Here is a 24,083-nt window from a genome sequence, read left to right as displayed (position 1 = left end):
TGCGATGTAACCTTTATTCATTAAAATTCCTCGAGCAATTCGATCGTAACTCTCCGCGAGCCTAGCCAAGGGGAAGCTAATTAAAAAACTTGAATAAAATACATTCAGTCGAAAAATATGCAAGTTACACTTCGACAGAAATATTCCGTCGTCTTCTCAGATTGGCCTCGATCTCCCAAAGAAGATTCCTAAACGTCTGGATGTCTTTCGATCCGATCTTCAAATTAACGAGATGGGGCGTCGTTCAAGGCTTCGTCGACAAAGTAAATATTCTCATTTCACCGTCTAACCCGAACGAGGTGCATAAAGGGAGAATGGCATCGAGGGCCACGTGTGTCACGTACAATGATCTTGTTCGCAGATCATTGCGTGGAGGAAGGGTTACCAAGTGCCAGACTTTGCTGGACTTGCTGTTAGATCTGTCGCAGAACGGCGACGCCCTCACCGACGAGGACGTTCGGAACGAGGTGAACACGTTCATATTCGCCGGTCTCGATACCACGGTCACCAGGGTGTCCTGGATCCTTTATGCGTTAGGCCCCCAACGGAGTATCAGGTGAGTGTACTGGCAACGCTCGCCGCGCCAGCGAATTCAACCCTTCTGGTATCGACCATGAGAATCGTGTGCACGCGAGCGAAAAATTATCGAGCACGTTAGAGACGCAGTTCGGGCAAAGACTCGGCGAGAAAAATCGTATAAACTTTACAAACCTTTTTGTAAACGAGTGAAACAACATTCAAAGATGAACACAGATTCGGAGATAAAACTGTTATTGGAAGTATGTATTAACCCTTTGCGAGTTAACCCTCGAGGGGTGCACTCCGAGGCACCGCTAGAATTTTTGTATCATCAAATAATTCTTATATCAAGAAAGTCTAGATTTGCACCATGTCATGTAAAATGGGAACACTGTAAGACGGAACAATTATTTTAGGTTTACAGTTGAAACGGCTTTGAGCGCAAAGGGTTAAGAAAACAACAACGTTTTCCCATCAATTTTACCGATGGAAAAGGAAGAACGTGGATGTTAAAAGAGGGAAGGCGGATGACGAAAGCGAAGCAATTTATCCGGTATTTGTCCGACATCGCGTATTTAGTTTATTTGATTAGTATTTATATTGTTCTGCGAGAGGAACAGCGAGATGTTCGTCGAGTTTTTACCGAGTGCCACAAGATGCTTGTCGGTGTGGACGAATCTAAATGAAGCTCTCTTTGTTTCTCTACAGGAGCAAATTCTGGGCGAGTATTATAACGTTGCGGGAACTGCTCTGCTCTGCTCTGCTCTGCTGCGCTCTGCTCCGCTGGCTGACGCAAGCCAGATTAGGGAATCAGAGTCCTGTAGCGCGCCCGTGGCGCAGCTACCGCAACTCCCATTGCCAAGGTTCGCCGGCTGCTACACGGAGTGGCCGAGCTTCTCGGATCAGTTTGAGTCGCTGGTCGTGAAGAACTTGACTCTTCACGACGTCCAGCGACTACAGTACCTCACTACTCCGTGACAGCGGCGAACTTTGGCATCGCGTGGGCGGCCTTGGTCAAGAGGTATGACCGGAAGCGGCTGGTCGTCAGTGCGCTCCTGTCGAGCATCCTGGCCCTTGCGCCGCTCACCCGCGATCGCGACGGCAGCGTTCTCGCCTTGCTGCGTCGTCGCACTAAGGAGGCGTAGGCCCAGCTGCGAAATTTGAGGCGGCCGGTGGACCACTGGGACGACCTGCTGGTCCACCTAACGGTGGAAAAACTCGATCCAAAGTCGAGAGAGGAGTGGATCCACGAAACCCGCGCCGCCGTTGATCCACCCACGTACGCCAGTCTCGACGAGTTCCTGGAGCATCGGGCCGGGTCCTTCGCGGAGCTCAGGATGGCTCCGGAGCCCTCGGCTACCTCCGCGGAGCGTAGGCCGGGCCGACCTCCACCACCGGTACGCTCCCACGCGATGGCGACGACGACGGCGAGCCGTTGCCGAAAGTACGGCGACAACCACCCGCTGTTCCGGTGCCCTGCGTTCAGGGGTATGGCGCTCAACCTGCGCAGGGATTTCGTTAGGGCGCGCGGTTGCTGTTTCAACTGCCTCGGTTCGGGACACCCCGCGACATGGTGTCCCTCCGCGTCGCGCTGCTCCGATTGTAACGGCTCGCACCACACCCTGATTCAACAGAATTCCGGGGTTGTTGGCGGGCCACAGTCAACCACGGTAGAACCCAGGCGGGAGGCAGCGACGAACATCTCCGCATCGTCCGCGGTCCACAACTGCGTCGCACGCTGGAGCGGGAGCAGTGCCGTACTGCTCGCGACCGCTCTAGTATGGGTAGTGACACGCGCCGGGGGGGGGGGGTAAGGCCGGTGAGGGTCTTGTTGGACCAGGGATCGGAGGCGACCTTCGTCTCCGAATCCCTCGTCCAGGCCCTCCGCATTCCTAAACGGCCCGCGGCTATCACCGTGGCGGGTGCGGGGGACGCGCCGGTGGATCGTGTAACTTCGCGGGTCGACCTGGTCTTACGGTTGACCGGGCGCGGGAACGCTCCTGTGCCGCTTTCCGCGTTCGTCCTCCGGAGACTAACTGGGCACGCGTCCAAGACGACCGTCGATATTCGCATTTACCCGCATCTGCAGGACCTCGTTTTAGCGGACCCTGATCCGACTTTAGATCTCCCAGTAGATCTCTTAATCGGGGCCGATCGTTACGGTGATGTGATCGGTCCCGGCCTGCGCAGCGGAACGACCGGCCAGCCCATCGCGCAGGAAACGGTATTCGGTTGGGTCGTCTCGGGCGCCGCATCGACACCCGCGAACGATCCCGATCCCTCCGTGGCGTCCCTGCACTGTCGCGCGGAGGAGCAGTTGGAGCAGCAATTGCGATTGTTCTGGGAGCTCGAGGAGGCGAGTCCCAAATCTGTTCTCTCCCCTGACGAGTCGAGGTGCGAGGAACATTTCGTCAAAACAGTCTCACGGCGGGCGGACGGACGATGCGTGGTTCGGTTACCCCTGCGTACCGAACCACCCCTCGCTCTCGGCTCGTCAAAGGGCCGTGCCCTAGTCATGCTCCGTGGAGTCGAGCGGCGACTCAGGGGCGACAGTCAGTTGGAGACCGCGTACCGGGACTTTCTGGCCGAATATGACGCCCTCGAGCATATGGAGGAGGCCCCTCAGGGACCGCAGGATGGCGCGGTGTTCCCTCTGCACCACCCAGTGGTCAAGCGGAACGTGGACGGAACACCGCGCTTCCGCGTTGTTTTCAAGGCCTCCAGCCCCACTTCAAACGGACTGTCGCTGAACGATTACTTACTGACCGGGCCGAAGTTGCAGTGAGACATCTTCTCGGTACTGTTGCGCTGGCGAGTCCCGCGATTCGCCCTCAAGGCCGACATCGAGAAGCCTGCCGTGACGAGCTCACACACCTCCTAGGGCGTGGGGGCTTCAAGCCAGGAAAATGGGCAGCCAACACCCTTCTGGTGTTGGCGAATAGCCAGAAGTCGGCGGCGGTGGACCTCACGGGGGCTGCTCATCAGCACCATCCCGTGTTGCGGGTGGATTGGAGTCCGGACTCCGACTCCTTCGGGTTCACCGTCGTCCCAGACTCCGCTCCGTCGGTCACGAAGAGAGCGGTGATATCGGTGATCGCGCGCTTGTACGATCCGCTAGGCTGGTCGGCATCGGCAGTAATCAAAGTAAAAATATTGCTGCAGGAGCTATGGTTGGGGGGTGCGGATTGGGATGCTCCGCTCCCGGACGAGCTCAACCAGCCGTGGCGCGAACTCGTCGCCGAGTTACCGCTCTTAATCGCCGCGCGTGTGCCACGCTGGTTTGGCTCCTTTTTTCTCGTATAAACGGCGAGGCGGCGAGACAATAACACGATCAACGTGCGTTGGCCCGACCGTCAAACGCTCGCTTCGGCCGTATGTATACGCGGCGTTTTTGCCTTAGAAGGCAATGACCCGGCCATCGACACCTGACGATGCTTCCCCTTGAACATCGGCCAGGTGTCTATATATACTGCCGCACATTTCGATAAACGTTACAATTCGATACAATACAGTGCAACGCAATACAATTTGGATTGTCAAGATTTTGGTCGTTAACGTCACGTGTTTAATTCTGCGCCCTTGCGACCATCCGAATCCCTGCTTCACTTTTCTACGGTGAACGGAACCGTGCTCCAACAATCGTAATTATTAACAATTCTTTTGCGCCGTGCGCAACACATTTTATACAAGTTTACGTGGACTGTGGAGGCCGACATACCTCAGCGAGCGACACGTCGTCGGACTACATCATTTTGTCTCCTTACGACCTCCGGCAATTATTTTGTGCCGTACGCAACAATAATAAAATTATGATATCTATAAAAGTAAAAGGATTAGCGTTTACTTCTCGTATTTTCATCAATACTACTACTAGTATTTACATTTCGGCTCGTATTGCGACTGTCCTCGAGCATCAGTCTGGTCTGGACTGTTTAGCGCGCTTTGACGGCTACCGCTTGGGTAGTCGAGTTTCGTCGAGCTAAATGGCACGGGAAGGGGTTAGTGTTCGCATGTCCGGAAATGATTTTGCTCTTTTACTACTTTCACGTACACGGCGGATTTCGCTGATAAAAACATCGCCGACCACGTACCGCCACGGGACTGAGCGGCCGCACGGTCAGCGTGACCTCGTAAAATCCCCAAAATTAGCATTTGAAAAATATGGTAAGACGATGACCATTTCCCCCGCCAAACAGGACAGAGGTACAAGAAAAAGTAACCACAAGGGTGTTCCTTAGTTACATGTGTAAAAAATGATTTTTGAGCGTGAAGAAATAATGTGCGTAAAATTTCAAAGCGACTGGACAATGGTAACCGGTGTCGCATCGGGATCAAAGATTTGAAATTTCTATTATTTACGTTAATTTTAATATAAATGTGCTCCACTGTTTTAGAGGCAGTACTAAATATTTTTTAATGAAAATATAATCTTACGTGTATATAATATTATCGAGACTTAATTTAAAATTATACGTTATAATAAAATTAATTGAAATATCTTATAAAATGTTACATACTGGTCAATATACGGCTTTTATTCAGATTGATTTGCTGGCATTTGGATGACGTCACCGATAATCTTCCAATACTTGTAAAATGAATTGTTTATTATATTTGTTTTTCTTTAATAAGTTAGTACATACGGTGATAAAGTTCAAGCCTCGTTCTACATGTCACACAATTTTTATTAGGCTCTCAGGAGGAAGAAAGAAGAAACGTAAATGAAGAAACGAAAGAACTTCAAGAAGATCCGTATGAAATGATTTTTCACAGTAAGGAAATTGTGAACAGAAATTACGTATTCTAATCGAGAGACTAACATTTGAAATAGCAGCTACACCATCTTACATAAAATATCTCGTGCAGGCATTAAAATCATATCTCTTCGGCAAGAGAGCATCAGATAAGTAAGTACATACGTAATCATACAATGGTAAAAATTCGCAGCCTATTTGAATATGAATTATTTACAAATTAATTTTCTGTTACATTATGTGTTATTAAAGAATGGAGGAAAATCATCACCTTTCGCCACGACACTTCACAATTCCAAGGACGATATGCAACAAAACAATTTAACGTAGAATACAATTTTGTACTCTTCTAATTATGCATGATATCAATGCAGCTTTTCAAGTAGAGTTTTTAAAAATAACAATGTATTTTACTTAGATAACTACAACGATAATAAAATAAAATGAATTACACATTAAGTATTTGATAAATAAATGTAATCGAAATTATGTCGTCTTTGATTTTATTGTAAACAGAAATATTTGTCCAAACTATATCATGTTTGGTGTCATTTTAATCATATAAGTATCAGGAATATATTTAAAAAATAAGTATTAAAATGTTGAAATTAAAAAAAAGTTATGTCATTGTATTATGAATTGCCTTTCGGGAATTCGAGTCAAAGGAGGAGCGGCGCGTGCCGCAACACACGTATTCGCAGACTCCGTCGAACCTTAGTATTCGCGTAGCGAGAAAATTGATAAAATACAAGGCCATTGCAATATCACGGCGTCAGTGATGACAGACTAAAATTATGCGAGGATGAGAGAAACTACTACAACTTCTTTGAAACTGGATCAAATGATTTGAATTTTTTCTAGATGATAGAAAGACTAATATACTAGACAATAACTAAATTACTTTGATACAATTTTGCTATTACAGTAGACATCCGTTTATTTGGACTCTGTTTATCTGACATAGTAACATGTTTACCGACAAGTAGATGTCAGGAACGATGCCCCTCTTACCCGACTCTAGTCTACGCGACTGTTTTTGCTTCTTACTTAAAGAGTCTAGCATAATCTTCCTGCGAAGAATGTGAGATAAGTAACGATTTAATTAAGTTACTCGTATCTGTTTGATTCATCCAGAAACTATATTTTCAGTATGACTTCTCATAAATGAAACGAAAAAGTAAAAGTAAGTGCTTTGTATTGACGAAAAATTTGTAATTAATAGACGCTTGAGAAAAAATTAATTAAACAATTAATCCCCCTTGTCTCGTAAATATGATATTGGTATATATATATATATATATATATATGTATGTATATGTATGTATATGTATATATGTATACAGTAGATGTACGAATACCAACTATACATACACATAAGCGTGCAAGTATGAAAGATCTAATAAAAGCATGAATGTGGTAAAATAGAAAATAAAATAAAAAACATCAAAATATATAAGGAATACATATCAAATACTATTGAGAATTAAATATACAGAAATTAAAGTTTATACAAAACACATATTAAAAATATTATAAAGATTATTTTGATGTTCAATATTTTAGTGTATACAGAAATTTAGATACAGATTGTAGCGGCACACGGTCGGCGACCGTAATAACCATAAAACTGTCTGCTTGCAGATGTCAAGGGTTCGACGGAGAGAAAATTTCCTTGACGTTTGCCAGACCCGGAAATTTCTTTGTCTCTTTGTTTTTTATCACTGCCACATGCACTGTAGGCCTAGTCGCGGAGAAAGTCGCCGGCCGCGTACCGCTACCCGGCCGAACGGCCAGCGCGCCCCTACAGCGAGGGTTCGACGATGGCTGCCTCCCCCGCCAAACTAAGCGGGGGAAAAGAAGACAGCGAGTCTCCCAAAAAGGCGTGGCCTTTTTGGGGGACATAATATAAATAACAGCGGCAAGAAACTGAAATTCTTCTCGTCTAAGCATTACGCCGAGCCTCTACACGTTTAACTATTCCAACGCGCCCCATCTAGTATCCATCAGCACCGCGCGTCATTTTATATACATCTCCGAATAAAATCTAGTGCAATTTCACTCTGTGTCCTTCCGTTGTACCCCGAACACATTGCGTTACAATTGGTGACCCCGACGTGATCGCAACGAGGGACCAGTCAGGGACAGTGAATCATCCGTTCTAAGTTAACGAAACTCAAAAAAAAAACCATGTTTGGAAACAGCGACAACGTGACGGGAACCCCCGAAATCAACAAAGTGGGTATACGTATACCGCCCTTTTGGCACAACAACCCGACGTTGTGGTTCGCCCAAGTCGAAGGACAATTCGCCTTAAACGGCATAACAGCCGACACGACCAAATTCTATTATATCACGTCGAATCTGGACTACAGATGCATGGAGGAGGTGCAAGACATAATAGGAAACCCTCCGGAAACCGACAAATACAAGAAAATAAAAGACGAGCTAATTCGGCGGCTGTCGACATCAGAGGAGCAGAGGATCCACCAACTCATAGAGCGAGAAGAGATCGGAGACCGGACACCATCCCAATTCCTACGTCACATCAGGAATTTGGCCGGCAGTACCGTGACTGACAAGTTCCTGCGGACGCTATTTTTAAATAGACTGCCAGCATCGATGCGTCCCATCCTCGCAACGCAAATGGACTCGCCGCTGGACAAGATGGCGGAACTGGCAGATAAAGTAAAAGAGCTCAACCCGTCGGGACAATGCTCGGCTGTGGCATCATCCGATACCAAATTCGACATCCTGCGTGAGCAAATGACCCGCCTAACGCAACAAGTAGCAGAGCTGACGAAACGCACCGCCGATGCCACGGAAAGCCGACGAAGCCGGGACCGCAGACCAGCACGAAACGGATGGCGAAGACGGAGCAGAACGCGAAGCCCATCCCAGCCAGGCGTCTGCTGGTATCACCGAAAATTCGGAGACCGCGCCACACGATGTACAACACCCTGCACACACGTCAGCCAGCAGGGAAACGAGACCGATCGGCCCTAGACGAGGCGAGGAGCGCCGATCCCAAAACAAGCCGCCTCTTCATGATGGATAAGGACACGAAGGTACAGTACCTCATCGATACCGGCGCCGATATTTGTGTATACCCGCGATCCCTAATAAAAGGACGACCGACGAAAAGTAACTACACCCTGTACGCAGCAAACGTGTCAACCATCTCGACGTATGGTGACATCGTCCTGCACCTAAACTTCGGGTTGCGTCGCGTCCTAACATGGAAATTCGTAATCGCGGACATTTCGAAACCCATAATCGGTGCTGACTTCTTAAAGAACTTCGGCTTGCTTGTAGATATTAAGAATAAGCGACTCATAGACAATAATACAAACGTTACAGCACGCGGAATATTAGGGACCGCCGATATAGAATCAATTAAAACGGTTGTCGGCGATTCACCCTACATCAAACTCCTAACCGCCTTCGTGGAAATAACTCGCCCGCCACAGACAAACAAAACAGCAAAACATAGCATTACACACCACATACAGACTACGGACGGACCACCGATTTTCGCGAAACCGAGGAGACTCGCCCCCGATAGGTTAAAAAGCGCCAGACAGGAATTCCAACACCTTTTATCAGAAGGAGTGATTCGGCCATCCAAAAGTCCATGGGCCTCACCCCTTCACTTAGTCCAGAAAAAGGACAATGGATGGCGACCCTGCGGCGACTATCGCGCACTAAATACGCGCACAATCCCGGACCGTTACCCGTTGCCTCATATCGAAGATTTTTCCCAAGCTTTGCACGGAAAAACAATTTTTTCAAAATTAGACCTGGTTAAAGCATACCACCAAATTCCAATTGAACCCGCAGACATAGAGAAAACTGCAATTACAACTCCATTCGGTCTTTTTGAATACGTTAGGATGCCGTTCGGACTACGGAACTCTGCCCAGACATTTCAGAGATTTATCAACGAAGTTTTACGCGGTTTAGATTTCTGCTATGCATACCTAGACGACATATTAATAGCATCCAGGGACGAAACCGAACACTTAGATCATATTAAACAAATTTTTACACGCCTACAAGAATACGGAGTTGTAATTAATCCAGCTAAATGCACATTCGGCAAAGATACGATAGATTTTTTGGGATACACGGTAAATTGCAAAGGGACGACACCGAACCCAGACAAAGTAGAGGCAATCCGTAGTTTCCCCAAACCCACAAACGTACGCGAGTTGAGACGATTCTTAGGAATGGTCAACTTCTACCGCCGATTCATTCAAGGTGCAGCAAGATTGCAAGCCCCGTTGACCGACCTGTTGAAAGGTGCACCTACACGTGGAAACTCGCAGGTAAACTGGACACAAGACGCCGATATTGCCTTTGCACAGGTAAAGGAGGCACTAGCGCAAGCTACCCTCTTGGCGCATCCAGTACCTGGCGCGCAGTTGTCACTTAGTGTAGATGCATCCGACTACGCAATGGGTGCGGTTTTACAACAACGGGTCAGCAACACCTGGCAGCCTATAGCATTTTACACCAAAACCCTCTCCTCGGCACAACGAAAATACAGCGCGTACGACAGAGAACTGTTAGCAATGTACACCGCCGTGCGACGATTCCGTTACCAAATCGAAGGACAGGCAATCATAGTATTCACAGACCACAAACCTCTGGTTTACGCTTTTAAACAGCGGCCAGAGAAATGTACACCTAGACAATTCAGGCACCTAGATTTCATAGGACAATTCACGACGGACATACGACACGTCAACGGGACAGACAATATAGTCGCGAACGCTCTATCCCGGGTAGAGGAATTACACAGACCAGCATGCGTAGACATTAGACAAATAGCCGAAGCTCAAGAGTCAGATGAAGAGCTCCAACGTCTCTTACTGGCTGAGACGGCGCTTAATTTAAAAAAAACTACGTTTTCCAACGGCTACCGGAGGAGATGTAGAGGTATATTGCGACATCGCCACACCTACCGTCCGACCATACGTGCCCAAAAATTATCGCCGACAAATTTTCAAAACTTTGCACGGTCTATCACACCCCGGAACAAGACCATCAAAAAAACTAATCGCGGACCGTTTCGTGTGGCCAGCAATGAACAGAGACTGCACCCAATGGACCAAAGAGTGCACCCAATGCCAACGAAACAAAATCACGCGCCATACAATATCACCAACAGGCAGGTTCGAACCACCGAACTCCAGATTCGAACATGTCCATATCGATATAGTAGGGCCACTACCGATTTCACAAGGATTTCGCTACTGTCTTACCTGCGTCGATCGCTTCACCCGTTGGCCAGAGGCGATCCCAATGGAAGACATCACCGCAGAGACAGTAGCGAGAACCTTGGTAACCGGATGGATTGCGCGTTTTGGGATACCCGCAAAAATCACCACTGACCAAGGCAGACAATTCGAGTCCCAGCTCTTCAAATAGTTAACTCGAAGAACCGGCGCCAAGCACATCAGAACGACGGCGTACAACCCAGCAGCTAACGGCATGGTCGAAAGACTCCACCGGCAATTAAAAGCCGCCATAAGGTGCTACGATACCGACGACTGGACAGAAGCCTTACCCCTTATATTATTAGGGATAAGGACCGCAGTGAAGGAAGACATACAAACAACCCCAGCAGAGATGGTCTACGGCAGCAACCTCCGACTTCCAGGAGAATTTTTCATGTCAAACCCAGAGACCGACATCTCAGAATTCGTAAACCAACTACGACACAAAATTCAAAAATTAAAACCGCGTCCAGCAACAAACCACGGTCACAAAAGTATATTCGTCCATAAAGATCTAGGCACAACCGAGTACGTCTTCCTCCGACACGATGCAGTAAAATCACCATTGCAATCTCCATACGACGGACCGTACAAAGTTTTGAAACGCGGAGATAAAAATTTTACCATACGAGTAGGCAGTCAGGAGAAAACAGTCTCAATAGATCGCTTAAAACCGGCGCATATAGTAAGCGATGAGCACGATAGTAGAGTGAAAAGCAAAGAAGCAAGCCACCGCGAAATTGCTAACGCGCCGCATAGCATCTTAAAAAACAGTTCAGCACCGATTACTACACGATCCGGCCGCACAGTTAAATTTACAGACCGATACATCGCGCGTTAAATTAAAGATACCACATGTATATACTTTAGCATATAAGACGAAAAACCCACTGTACACATATAATAAGGAACACCGCGAGCGGATACAAAATTTGTATTCTTTTTTTTTATATAGTCATAATATAGCGTTTACACTGGCAAGGGGGTGATGTAGCGGCACACGGTCGGCGACCGTAATAACCATAAAACTGTCCGCTTGCAGATGTCAAGGGTTCGACGGAGAGAAAACGTCCTTGACGTTTGCAAGACCCGGAAATTTCTTTGTCTCTTTGTTTTTTATCACTGCCACATGCACTGCAGGCCTAGTCGCGGAGAAAGTCGCCGGCCGCGTACCGCTACCCGGCCGAACGGCCAGCGCGCCCCTACAGCGAGGGTTCGACGATGGCTGCCTCCCCCGCCAAACTAAGCGGGGGAAAAGAAGACAGCGAGTCTCCCAAAAAGGCGTGGCCTTTTTGGGGGACATAATATAAATAACAGCGGCAAGAAACTGAAATTCTTCTCGTCTAAGCATTACGCCGAGCCTCTACACGTTTAACTATTCCGCCGCGCTCCATCTAGTATCCATCAGCACCGCGCGTCATTTTATATACATCTCCGAATAAAATCTAGTGCAATTTCACTCTGTGTCCTTCCGTTGTACCCCGAACACATTGCGTTACACAGATGATAACTAGAAAAGGCTCAATAACAAGTACGCAGTAGTTAACTTTTCATTCTTACAAGGCACAGTAACTCGATCAAAAACTACTATTTATATTTTGTTAAATATTTTGTATTTGTATTTATGTAAAAGACATCAACATATATTTTAAATGTTTTTTACGAAGTGCACCATAGATAAAGAAAACCATATAATTTGTCGAAAACTTCGGACGCCACTTTAATGGGCACAGTAATTAACACACTTAACCTATCTGGCTATCACACTGAACTGGAAATTAACAGTCATGGAATCCATATAATATCGGTTTTAAACAATGGAAACTGTTTGATGAGAATTTTTGGGTTCTCCATAATTCTTTCACGAATTGAAACCGATGTCATAATTGTTTTCAATCCCTACTTTATGAAGGTATATTCAAGTATGTAAACAAGTTTGAATCTTCTAAATTCTAGCAAAAGTCATCCGCAAATCTATTCGTAGCCTTCAAATAAAGATACAGAAAAAAGATGAAAATTTTATTCGACGCCACGAATAAATGTGCTTTGCATAAAAAATGTATGTATTGGAAGTGGATGTAAAATGAAATGTGCACTGATACTTTCTGGTAGAAAAATATCTTTACTTCGCGACATGTGAAGAAGCTCAAAGAAGAAGAAACTCAACGGGCTAGAATGCCGGACGAATAGATAGCACACTTTAAAGTTAACGTAATTTAGATTTATTTAAGGTAATAACCAAGATTCTAATACTATACAGATTTGTAAATTACTGTTATGAACATACACAAATGAAATAAATTACGTTACGCCAGTTTAAACAATTTTACTTAGAAGAAAAGAATTTTTATGGAAATATAGTGGGAAAAGTGATAGCATATTTAACTAAGAATTATGTTGCGGCGCCATGTAATTCCAAATAAAAAAACATGAAGAAAGTGTAGAAGAATATTTTTTGTTTGGGATTTAGTATTCGAGAAAATCGAGATTGAAAATTTGCTAAGCGATGTACATCGCTTATAGCTGGAAAAACGTATGTATGAAGTAAGAATTCAAACCTGGTTTTCTCGAAAACAAAATCCTAAAAAAAAAGAAGTTATTCCATATCATTTTCATTTCTTTTTTATGAAGAATAACCCGGTGCCCGCTTGTATATAGATTCAGGAATACCCTGCATTTTTCAACAGGATGATGCCGCGAATTTTTTTCTCGAGGATTGATCAGCAAGGTCATATCGCTAAAAATTTTGCGAAAATCATAACCATGCAAATGGCAGACAATTTCGAAACATTTCCGAATGACAAAAATGTATTTAAGATGAGAAGGAGCAAGAAGAGCAAAAACTAATAAAGAAACTACGTAGATAATAATGACTGTTAATAAATGGAAAGATGGAGTCACAAAACATTAGGCATCTGATATAATTCCTTGATTTATTAACATGCATAATTTTTAGTTATGTGTGCCAATATTTTGTCCCATTGTATTTCTATACAAATTCTCTTTTTCAAATAAAATTGTTTACACGTGCGAAATGCAATTTTATTTCATTTGTGTATGTTTATAGTGGTATGTTGCAAATTTATATGGAAACAGGATTTTGTTTGTAATGTTATGTAAATAAAAATAACATTAGTTTTAAAGTATGCCATCTTTTTGTCGGATACGGTATGTGGCGGCCACGGCGACGGGCATCGCACCGCGCTTGGCGAGCGAGAGCCGCGGGGATGCGAACGGCGGCCGACCCGATGTCGCCAACGATCTTTTGTCCGTCATTTGTTCGAACAGTCGAACTGAGTCGCGGCCCGGGTGTAAAAAGTTAGTTAGTTTCGTTAACGTTGATTCTCGAGCGATCACGAATAAACAGTAAATCACGAATGGCTCTCGACTCCCACACTTTATTACCTCGAAACGAAAACCAGGATACTTAGAACGCATAATCGGAGTCTTGAGACCAATCATCCACACCTTCCTATCTTTATTTGAAAAACAATTTTATGAATATTGATTTGTTTTTGTTTTCGAACAATATAAAGTACGTGTTGATAATTAAATAGTATTTTTATTAGTCGGGCAAATTCTCGACGAATAAAATGATTTATTTCGTACTCGTCGAATAAAGATACTTATTTTATTCGGACCCTCCAATGTCCAATAAAGATAAAGTATCTTTTGTTCGAAACGTTTTTATAATTTATTGTCTGAATAATGTACAACTTTGTTCGGTTGTCATTTGTTTCGCAATTACAATAATCTGCAATATTTATATCTTTTTTTATACAGCAAATTATACAGCATACTATTCGGAAGATGCAAATGAATATCAGCATAAATTATCCTGTAAAAATATCGTACCGTATTCATGAAAGTAGTCGAAAATGTAAAATGGTAGATGTTCTTAATCGAGTAGTACATATATTTAATCTATCCAAAAGTTCCAGTCATATTACTACGAGATCGATTAATATGGTATAAAACAATAATGCATCGTCATACATAATAAAATTCGTTGATGAGAAGTAAATTAAAAAGATTAAATATTTAAATTATAGAAAAAATTATAACTTAAATTACATTGCAGCTACTGCAGTAACTCGAAATTTTATATTACTTTAACGATTCCCTTAGTGTCGTTAATATTATTTATTCCAAGTAGAATAGCAAATATACGAGCAAACCCTAACAGAAAATTTGAAAAATTTGGAACATTGATTGCAATAGATTATGTTATTGAGGAATAGTCTTTTCTCTATTCCTGTGAAAAATAAACATCAATTATTTTACGTCCTCATTACTTTGGTCCACAATTTTCAATAAAGAAGAAGTAGACAACATTATGTAATATATCAGATAGGGTCTAGGATTTATTTAAAAATGGTTTCATCAAAAAGGAACAAAATACGTCGAGATACACCATATGCTGTGCAATGCTTCGAAATTCTCGTTTACGATAACAATGGTAAAAAGAAACTGCGTGCTGGAGCATAGTTTTGGGACAGACCTCTCGTCCTCGACAGCAATTCCAGAGAATACTATTTTATGACACCCTCAAGTGGCTTTCTCGTTTAGGGTTTCCGAGGAGAAGAATCAAGCCGTCAGAGGAATGACTAACAGACGACTCGAGGCAATAGATACGAATGTGCACACTGGAGGCGAGCAGGACAAAGATGGCTCTCAACATCGAGATCACATCGAATTAGGAAAGGACGAGAGAAATAGTATATGCTTTTTATAGAATTGTTCGATAAAATCCATTTAAGAAGAAATTATTTTTTAAAAAATTGACCTAAGTACCAAAAAGAAATTTTGTAGGAATTAAAGCTGGTTAAAACTACAGAAAATAATTGTAAAATTCAAGTTTTAAATTTTATCTTATTTTGTTAATAACAGATTAGCATACTGAAAATTTCATCGAAATCTGTAGAATATCATTCAAGTTACACAAGCCGATTTTGTTGAAACTTATGGAAGGCTTAAGTCTTCGAAAATATTTGAGGCGATCTTGTATCAGAAACCATCCGTATTGAAGATACTAGCGCGGCGGAGTGGTAATCACCGCCGCGGAATGAGAGTATCGATATTTACAATGTGGCTGCGAATTTCGAATAGTTTCTGCAGTTCTATCGTTCTTTTTTTAAATCCTTCGTGAAGTCTAAATTGAAATCATTTTTGTATTCCTTGCATGTTAATTAAAGCCTGCTTAAACCGCAATTAAATAACTACAAGATGAGTACTATTAAACGTTAAGATGTAGAACAAACTAGTATATCTTAATGTTCCTAACCGTATAACTAAATCAAAGATTTTAAACTTCAATTTAAAAATATTAATTTTACATCCTCATATTTAAGTATAGTTCATCGAAAGTTCATAGGAAGTCTCATTTTTTTCGTAAATTAAATTTGAAAAATTATTTTCTGCCAAAAGTTACCTCACTTGAGACCACCACTGTGCGATAATGCCATGACAGCATTTTCCACGCCGTGTGATCATTATTAATTTAATAGAATGCCCTTCGGACAAAGGAACGCCATAGCCACATTTCAAAGGTTAATGGACTCATTGCTATCCGTGATTTGGATGCGTCGTATTCGCACCCGATATCGTCACTCCGCGATATAAACTATCTCTCGGGTCGTAAAGCCGATTACGCTGCGCGACGGAGTGGATCGATATCGTTGTCCGTTTAATTAAAAAGGATAACTGTTTGGTTGATTTAGAATATGCCACTCAACAAGAATGAATAAGATTATGGCTGAATAAGTGTGAACTGAGCAACTGACAACTGATCGATGACTGGGGATTAAATGACGATGAATTGGCGAGTGACTACTACCCTAAGAAGAATCGGTTTCGAGTTTTTATACTGTTTTGTGGCCAGATGACTCGAAATTGGTTGACCAGTGATGCGATGGAAGAGAATGTAAAGTGACATAGCACGCAGTGCCGCAGGTAGCAAGAAACCCTGGACGGGCGACCGAAGCGGTGCGTGCTAGCGACCCTATTATAAAAAATGCTGCCGATGAAGGTGTGCATTATTCAAAACTGCAGAAATGGCTTTATTGCCAGAAAGAAGATGGTTCGGAAAATCATAAACTTAGAAATTGCAAGAAAGAAGGCTATGGCTCTACAAATTGAAAACCTAATGAACGTGACCTTTTGTCGATTGCACGTCGTTCGTTGAAAGACTGTTAATTTGTATCGTTGAGCCGAAGATTCCCCGTCAATAAATGTTTTTTAAGGATAAAAGGGAAAGGTAGTTCTTCCCGGAGAAAGTTAGGCGGATGCAGCCCGAAAATTCCGTTGAAGGACGGAACAATCCGGTTTTCGAAGAAAAGTGCTACTCATATAATGTATTTAGTTACTCGCGCCCCGTCCCCCAGAACATTTAGAAAAATTGAAGAAATTAACAGAACGTCTCTGGAAAGCAAAAGTTACAAACTTGAAAACGTGATTTCCAACAATGCGAAGTAGCATATTTGGGACATGTAATAGAAGGAGACAAGATAAAGTATGCCCTGTAAAAGTTTTTCGCAACCCAAAAACATAAAAAGTATCCGCAAATTTGTATGACTCGCGGATTACTATCGCTGTTTTATAGAAAATTTTTCGCAAATTTTCAAACCGCTGACCGTTTCACTAAGAAAAGAAAAAGAAATTTGAACGGAATCCATCTAAGAAATTATCCACTGTGTCTCAGTTCGCAATAGAAGGGGTCTTTAGTTATGGCGAGCCAAAAAAGGCAAACTAATTATAGGACAGCCACTAGATTACTACAAGGAACAGAAATGAAGGAGTGCCTATTCGCTGCGTACTGTGCCTAGTGATCGGATCGATGCCGATACCATTGACGATATTTAATCAATTCGGTGGCAAAGTACTCAATAGGAAATCTGACAAAAGTATCGATACCCATTTGATACCTTACAAAAGTATTGATACCTGTTGGAATTTGCTAATAGTTTATTTACTAATAATGCAATACAAATATGATACAGTGTTTAATAAAGCATCTAGCGGATATAAAATGTACTTTGTGTGAAGAAGAGTGACTGTATGTGAAGTCGCGGAGATACTGTCTGATAGATCGTCTTCTAGGCTGACGAACGCCTCTGTAGTTCTATGGGAAGTAGCTTCTCGCATTGGAACGTGCGGTCCTTTTATACTATTCCTTCAGAAGGTCGGGCTTATACCTGCATTCATGAACCTCGGGGTTGTACCTTTATTTATTGCCCCTGTAGACATGTGTATGTGTGTGTGTGTGTGTGTGTGTGTGTGTGTGTGTGTGTGTGTGTGTGTGTGTGTGTGTGTGTGTGTGTGTGTATGGGTGTGAGTATCCTTGTATATACCGACGATAGTCACACCAGCCGTAATTTATTGATTGATTAAACCACATTTTTCAGACATATTCTTTAACTTTATTCTATTTAAGGCCTTGGTTAACATGTCCGCTGGCATCTGGTCTGTGGGACAATATCTGTAGTCGACAATTTCTTGATTCATCAACTCCTTTATGAAGTGAAACTTCGTGTCGATATGTTTTGTCCTGTGGCTGAATTTCTTATTAAATGTGAGCTTAAGGCAGCTCTGATTGTCCTCATATATAATCTTTTTTTTTAATGTCCCCTAAAAAGTCTTTCAGCAATCGATCTATCCATATGCCTTCTTGTGTTGCCTCAGCTAGAGCGATGTATTCAGCTTTTGTTGAAGATAAAGCAACACATGTCTGCTTCCGACAGCCCCAACTTATAGATGATTCGAAATACTGAAACAAATAACCACTATTTGATTTTCTATCGGTGCGATTTTCAGCCCAGTCTGCATCAGCAAAACCGATGAGCCCCTTCTGTCCATCTGCTCGGCATAGCCTCAGTTCATAGTCTTTTGTTCCTTTAAGATATCTAAGAACTCTTTTTGCCTCTAGCCAATCATGAGCTGTGGGTTGCTTATTATGCTGACTCAATATCGTCACGCTTGCTGCTATATCTGGCCTCATGTTGACGGCTAAATATAATAATGCACCAATTAATTGCTGATATCTCTCACTGTTAGGCATTGGTGTCGTATCATCTCTTGATTTTACATATCCTGGATCTAGAGGAATGTTCGATGTTTTTGCTTCCTGTAAACCAAATCTGTCAATTAATGTTTCTATATATTTAGTTTGCTTTATGCAATAAAATCCTTGATTATTCTTTCTAATTTCGATGCCTAGATAATGCTTTAAAATTCCAAGATCTGTGAGATGAAACTTCTTTTTTAAAAATTCAGCAACTTCATTTATTTTATTGGTATCCTTGGATGCAGTTAAGAAATCATCAACATAAATAATCAAGTAGATAATTTCTGTTTTATTTCTTTTCGTGTACAAGCATGAATCCGTGTTGCTTTGTACAAATCCAAATTTCTTGAGCCAATCATCTAATTGGTCATTCCACACCTTCGCTCCCTGCTTTAGTCCGTAAATGCCCTTCCTCAATTTACATACGTGGTCCTCTTTTCCTGAAATAATATAACCTTCGGGTTGTTTCATGTAAATTGTTTCTTTCAGTTCTCCATTGAGGAATGCTGTTTTGGCATCGAAGTGTTTCATGGTCGTGTTTTTTATACCTCCTATTGTTAAAAGGGTCCTGAAAGTAGTTTGTCTTACCACTGGAGCAAAAACTTCGTCATAATCGGTGCCATATTTCTGTGAAAATCCTCGTGCAACGAGCCTTGCTTTATATCGCTCGACATTTCCATCAGCGTTTCGCTTTCTTTTAAAAACCCATTTACAAGTAACAATGACCCTGTCCTTTGGTTTTGGCACGATCTCCCATGTGCCATTTTCCTTTAATGAGTCGATCTCTTCGTCCATAGCCTTCTTCCAATAGTTTTTTTGGATCCAGCTAAAGCCCCCATTATGCTCCTTGGTTCATTATCTTCAGCTTTCAACATGTTTAATGTAGCCATGTATCGGTCTGGCGGTACACCCCTATTTGATCTCTCGGAACGTCTGCATTGATCAAGTTGAGTTTCATAATCAATCTGTCCACTGTATGTAGTATCGGTCTCATCGATAGATTCAATACTTGATTGCGTATCTGATGCTTCTGATTCTTCTTGGTGATGTTGTACTTGTTGTATCTCTTTATGAAAATCTGTATTTTCTGAAAGAATTACTTCATCACAAGCTGTATGAGTTGGAGATTCTTTTTCGGTTATTTTATCGAGAAAAGTTACATCTCGACTGGTTTTCACTCGATTTGTCTTTAAATCTAAAAGCCTATATGCTTTAGATTCTTCCGAGTAACCAACGAATGTATATTTCTCGGCCTTATCATCCAACTTTTTTCTTTGTTCTTTATGCACAAGAACATATGCATCGCAACCAAAAATATGTAAGTTGCTTACATCGGGCTTCTTTGAGTACCATAACTCATATGGGGTTTTTTCTTTTGCATTTGTCGGCAATCTGTTTTGTTTACAGCTTCACCCCAATATTTTTTTTCGAGATTTGCATCGAGTAGCATGCACCGTGCCATTTCAATCAATGATCCGTTTTTTCTTTCTGCTACTCCATTTTGCTGTGGTGAATAAGGAGCCGTATACTGCATCTCGATGCCTTAATTGTTTAAATACATCGTTAAGTTCTCATTGATGTATTCCCTTCCTCGATCAGATCGTATTATTTTTGGCTTCCTTTCAAACTGCGTCTTTACCGTCTCAATAAACTGTTTCATGAAGGACGCGGCTTCATTCTTTTGACTCATAAAATAAACTGTCGTATACTTGGAATAATCATCTATCAGAGTCAATAAATACCTTTTCTGACCTGGCGTTACTGTCTGCATAGGTCCACAAACATCTGTATGTATTAAATCTAATACTGCACGTGATTTATTGCTGGATTCTTTGGGAAAAGGTTGACGTGCCATTTTTCCATTTATACAGCATTCACAATATTCCCTTTATCCACAGTCTCTTACCTGGATACCTGTGGCTAATCCTTTTGTCGCCAAATCCTTAATTGCACTTAGCTCTCGGTGCCCGAAGCGCCTGTGCCACACATGTTGGCAATTGTCCCCATGCTTCGTTTTTATGGCTTCATTTGCTGCGCAGGCCCTTTCAGCTGTTTGTACCTGGTATAATTCCGGGGAAAGCCTTGCTATTGCCTGTAATTCCCCATTTTTGGTTATCTGGCACTCATTTTCTTCAAATACAAGTTTATAGCCTTTTTTGTCAACTTTTTCACCGACAATAAATTAGACCGTAGGCCCGGTACGTACAGGACATCGCGCACATTTATTTCAAAGATTTTTCCGTTAATAACTGCACACTTTATGACACCTGAACCGATGCCTTTCACTTCAGCGATATTTTCATCGTGGCGAGCCGTACATTGCCCTTTTTCTTCGGATCTATATGAATGAAAAAATCCATGGTTTTTACCATATGACTCGTAGCACCCGAGTCGACAAACCATATATTTTCTTTATTTTCTGCAGCTTTCACACGGAAACACGTTTCACCAGATATTTTTTCATCTTTCACTAAAATGCAGTAATCTTGAGAATGATTCTCTGAATTTTCATGTGACACTTTATTTGCTTTCTCTTGTTTCTTCTGCCAAGCCTTGTATTTTATGCATTCAGATTTGGAATGCCCAGGTTTCTTACAGAAAAAGCAACTCTTCTTGTTCTGCGTCGCACTTTCATTTCCTTTATGTATTGTCTTCATGGCTGTATCGTTACACCGCTAACTCTCTTTTACGTCTTTAGCTCCACGGCGACTTTTGTACTCGTCGATCAGCTTACTCTTCACGAATTGAGATGTTAAGTCCTTTTCAGGCCTACTCTCTAATGCTGTGACAAAGTGTATCGTATGACTCCGGAAGACTTCCTAGTAATACTGCCGCGATGAGCTAATCTGGCAAATCTAGCCCAAGTGCTGTCAACTGGTTTATGTTATTTGACATTCAAGTGATATGCGCCTCCATATCACCGTCTTCTTTTAGCACAGCTCTACATATTCGTTTGAGCAACAATACCTTGCTTGTCAATGTTGCATTTTGGTGGTATCCTTTAAATGCGTCCCATGTCTCTCGTGCTGTCTTGGCGTTCCTTATGTGCAACAGCTGATCGTCTTCTGCGAGAAGTCCGATCGTTGCACGTGCCTGATCATCCTTTTGAGACCATGCTGCATCCACCGGCGTAGGCATTTCTTCCATGAATTGAACAACTTCCCACAATTTTTCTTTAATCAGCAGGAGTTCCACCTTATAACTCCATACTGCGTAATTTTCTCCGTTGAACTTCTGGATGGCAAATCGAAATCCTGTACCGTCTGCCATTGTAGAATAAACTTTATCACTTCACCTTTTCTTCACGAAAAAAAATTGGTTGTTTCACACTTTTTTGTATTATCCTTATTACACTTTATTCACACTAGAGACTGGGCCCATAACCTGTTGGAATTTGCTAATTGTTTATTTACTATTAATGCAATACAAATATGATACAGTGTTTAATAAAGCATCTAGCGGATTTAAAATGTACTTTGTGTGAAGAAAAGTGACTGTATGTGAAGTCGCGAAGATACTGTCTGAGAGATCGTCACCTAGGCTGACGAACGACAGTGCAGTTCTATGGGAAGTAGTTTCTCGCACTGGAACGTGCAGTCCTTTTATACTATTCCTTCAGAAGGTCGGGCTTGTACCTGCATTTATGAACCTCGGGGATGTACCTTTATTTATTGCCCCTGTAGACATGTGTGTGTATATGTGTGAGTATCATTGTATATACCAACAATACCTATCTGAGATTAAAAGTCATTAAAATAATAACAGCAATAATATTAAACTAGTATAATCATTTTCATTTTTCATTTTTGTAGTATTGTCAGTGATGATTGGAACGATTTCGCATTCTAGTCTCTATTTTACAAATGTTCCATGTAAATAATTAGATATTGTCATAGCCATTCGATTTTCTGTTAATTTGAATATTTCAATCGGACACGATTTCATTTCAAAATTCGGAATTGTGAAAAAGGCATCAGTGTTTCTGTTCGTCCATAGTTATACGTACATCCTTAGCTGTTAGTAATTCCTTCTTCACATCGTTCTTTTCTTTTCCACATTTTTCATACAGGAGTTTCTATAAAGTTTTTAGGGTCAAGGTACGTACTTCATTAATTGTCTGAAACCCTTATCGGTGATATTATATTTGATAATTCCGTCCAAGAATCAAATTATTCAGAGCAAGTGTAAAATTGAAGCGGTTCAAATTACGGCGACAGCGAGTTTCGAGTGTTGACGTTCGAGTTACATAAATTACTCACATGATTTTGAATACATTGTTTCACTCAATCGCAGCTCGTCTCACTCACCGTGTCAACTGTAAACAAATGAACGAGACGAAACAAAAGTTACTACTACGAGACGAGATAAAAGTGTATTCAGGTACAGTTAGAAAATTATTTAAGAGAAACATTTCAGAAAGCTAGATCCATTCATCTATTGGAAAGATATTGTAAAAAAATACAGCAAAATATTTGCGTTTGCCAAAAAATATTTTTGAATACTGCCTACTTCAGTGCCGGCAGAACACGTGTTCTCTAAAACTGAAGAATTGATTTATAAAAAGAGAAATTGGCTAAAAGAAAATAGAGTTAATAAAATATTATTTTTTAGTAGTTGTATTAATCTCTACTTTATATATCTTCGTTTTTAATAAACAAATAAAAATTATTAAATAAGTCATGTGTTATTGAATACTACTACCTCATAGATGTAGGTAATTACCATACAGAAATACGGTTTCATGGAAAATATAAAACAGAATTTTATTATAGTAGGACATATTCTTTATTGTAAACTTCCGATCATCAATAACAGATTCTAATTCAATAAAAATTGTAATCTGAATTAGTTGTATAGTTTAAAGATGAAAATGAAGACTTTAGTATAATATTATTGCTATTATTATTTTAATAATTTTTAATATCTGAGATATATAAATATTTCAGTGAATTCTCAAATGGTTATTCAATATTTCGAAAGATATATAAGGGGGATAAAATTTATCACAGATTGTCTCAAACGAGTACCGTTACCTAAGTAAAATGTCAAACAGGTATCGATACTTCCGTAAGGTATTAAACAGGTGTCGATACTTTACCAACATCTTTGATACTATTCGGATTGCTATCGATACGTATCGATTTGGTATCGATTCGATTACAAATGTGTCCAACATTTCAGGCCATATATGTACACTGCTGAACAAAGTGATACTTAATTCTCACTTTGAAATTAAAAAAAAAACATAAAAATGAAATCAAATTGCGCAATTCGTTTAAGTTTTAGTAATGTGTGGACAGTCCTTCACGTTAGTAGGTATGCTAGTAATCGCCTTGGGAGGGGAAAGTCCTCGCCCCCACCCGCGGCTGTGTCAGCAGATTTGCTTGCGCAGATCGGCTCCCTGATCAATGCCAAATTGACATCGTTCAGGAGAGAGCTGGTTCCGCGGTGCAGACCTCCCCTCTGTCG

The 24,083-nt window shown here is 41.9% G+C and overlaps 2 protein-coding genes across 2 annotated transcripts; both read left to right on the top strand.

Annotated features, from left to right (window-relative positions):
• Positions 1-314: 314 nt before the first annotated feature.
• LOC143262266 (uncharacterized) lies at positions 315-8,276 on the top strand. Its single transcript, XM_076528174.1, has 2 exons — positions 315-556; positions 7,475-8,276. Exons 1-2 carry the CDS (start codon positions 315-317, stop codon positions 8,274-8,276), a joined length of 1,044 nt encoding a protein of 347 aa, XP_076384289.1.
• Positions 8,277-10,766: 2,490 nt separating this feature from the next.
• Positions 10,767-11,393, top strand: LOC143262265 (uncharacterized). The gene has a single exon (XM_076528173.1). The coding sequence runs from the start codon at positions 10,767-10,769 to the stop codon at positions 11,391-11,393; it is 627 nt and encodes a 208-aa protein (XP_076384288.1).
• Positions 11,394-24,083: the final 12,690 nt, after the last annotated feature.

Source organism: Megalopta genalis, unplaced genomic scaffold (genome assembly GCF_051020955.1).
Source record: "Megalopta genalis isolate 19385.01 unplaced genomic scaffold, iyMegGena1_principal scaffold0105, whole genome shotgun sequence".
Classification (NCBI taxonomy): Eukaryota; Metazoa; Arthropoda; class Insecta; order Hymenoptera; family Halictidae; genus Megalopta; species Megalopta genalis.
The sequence above is the reverse complement of the archived record's forward strand: the minus strand, read 5'-3'. Positions and strand labels throughout refer to the sequence as shown.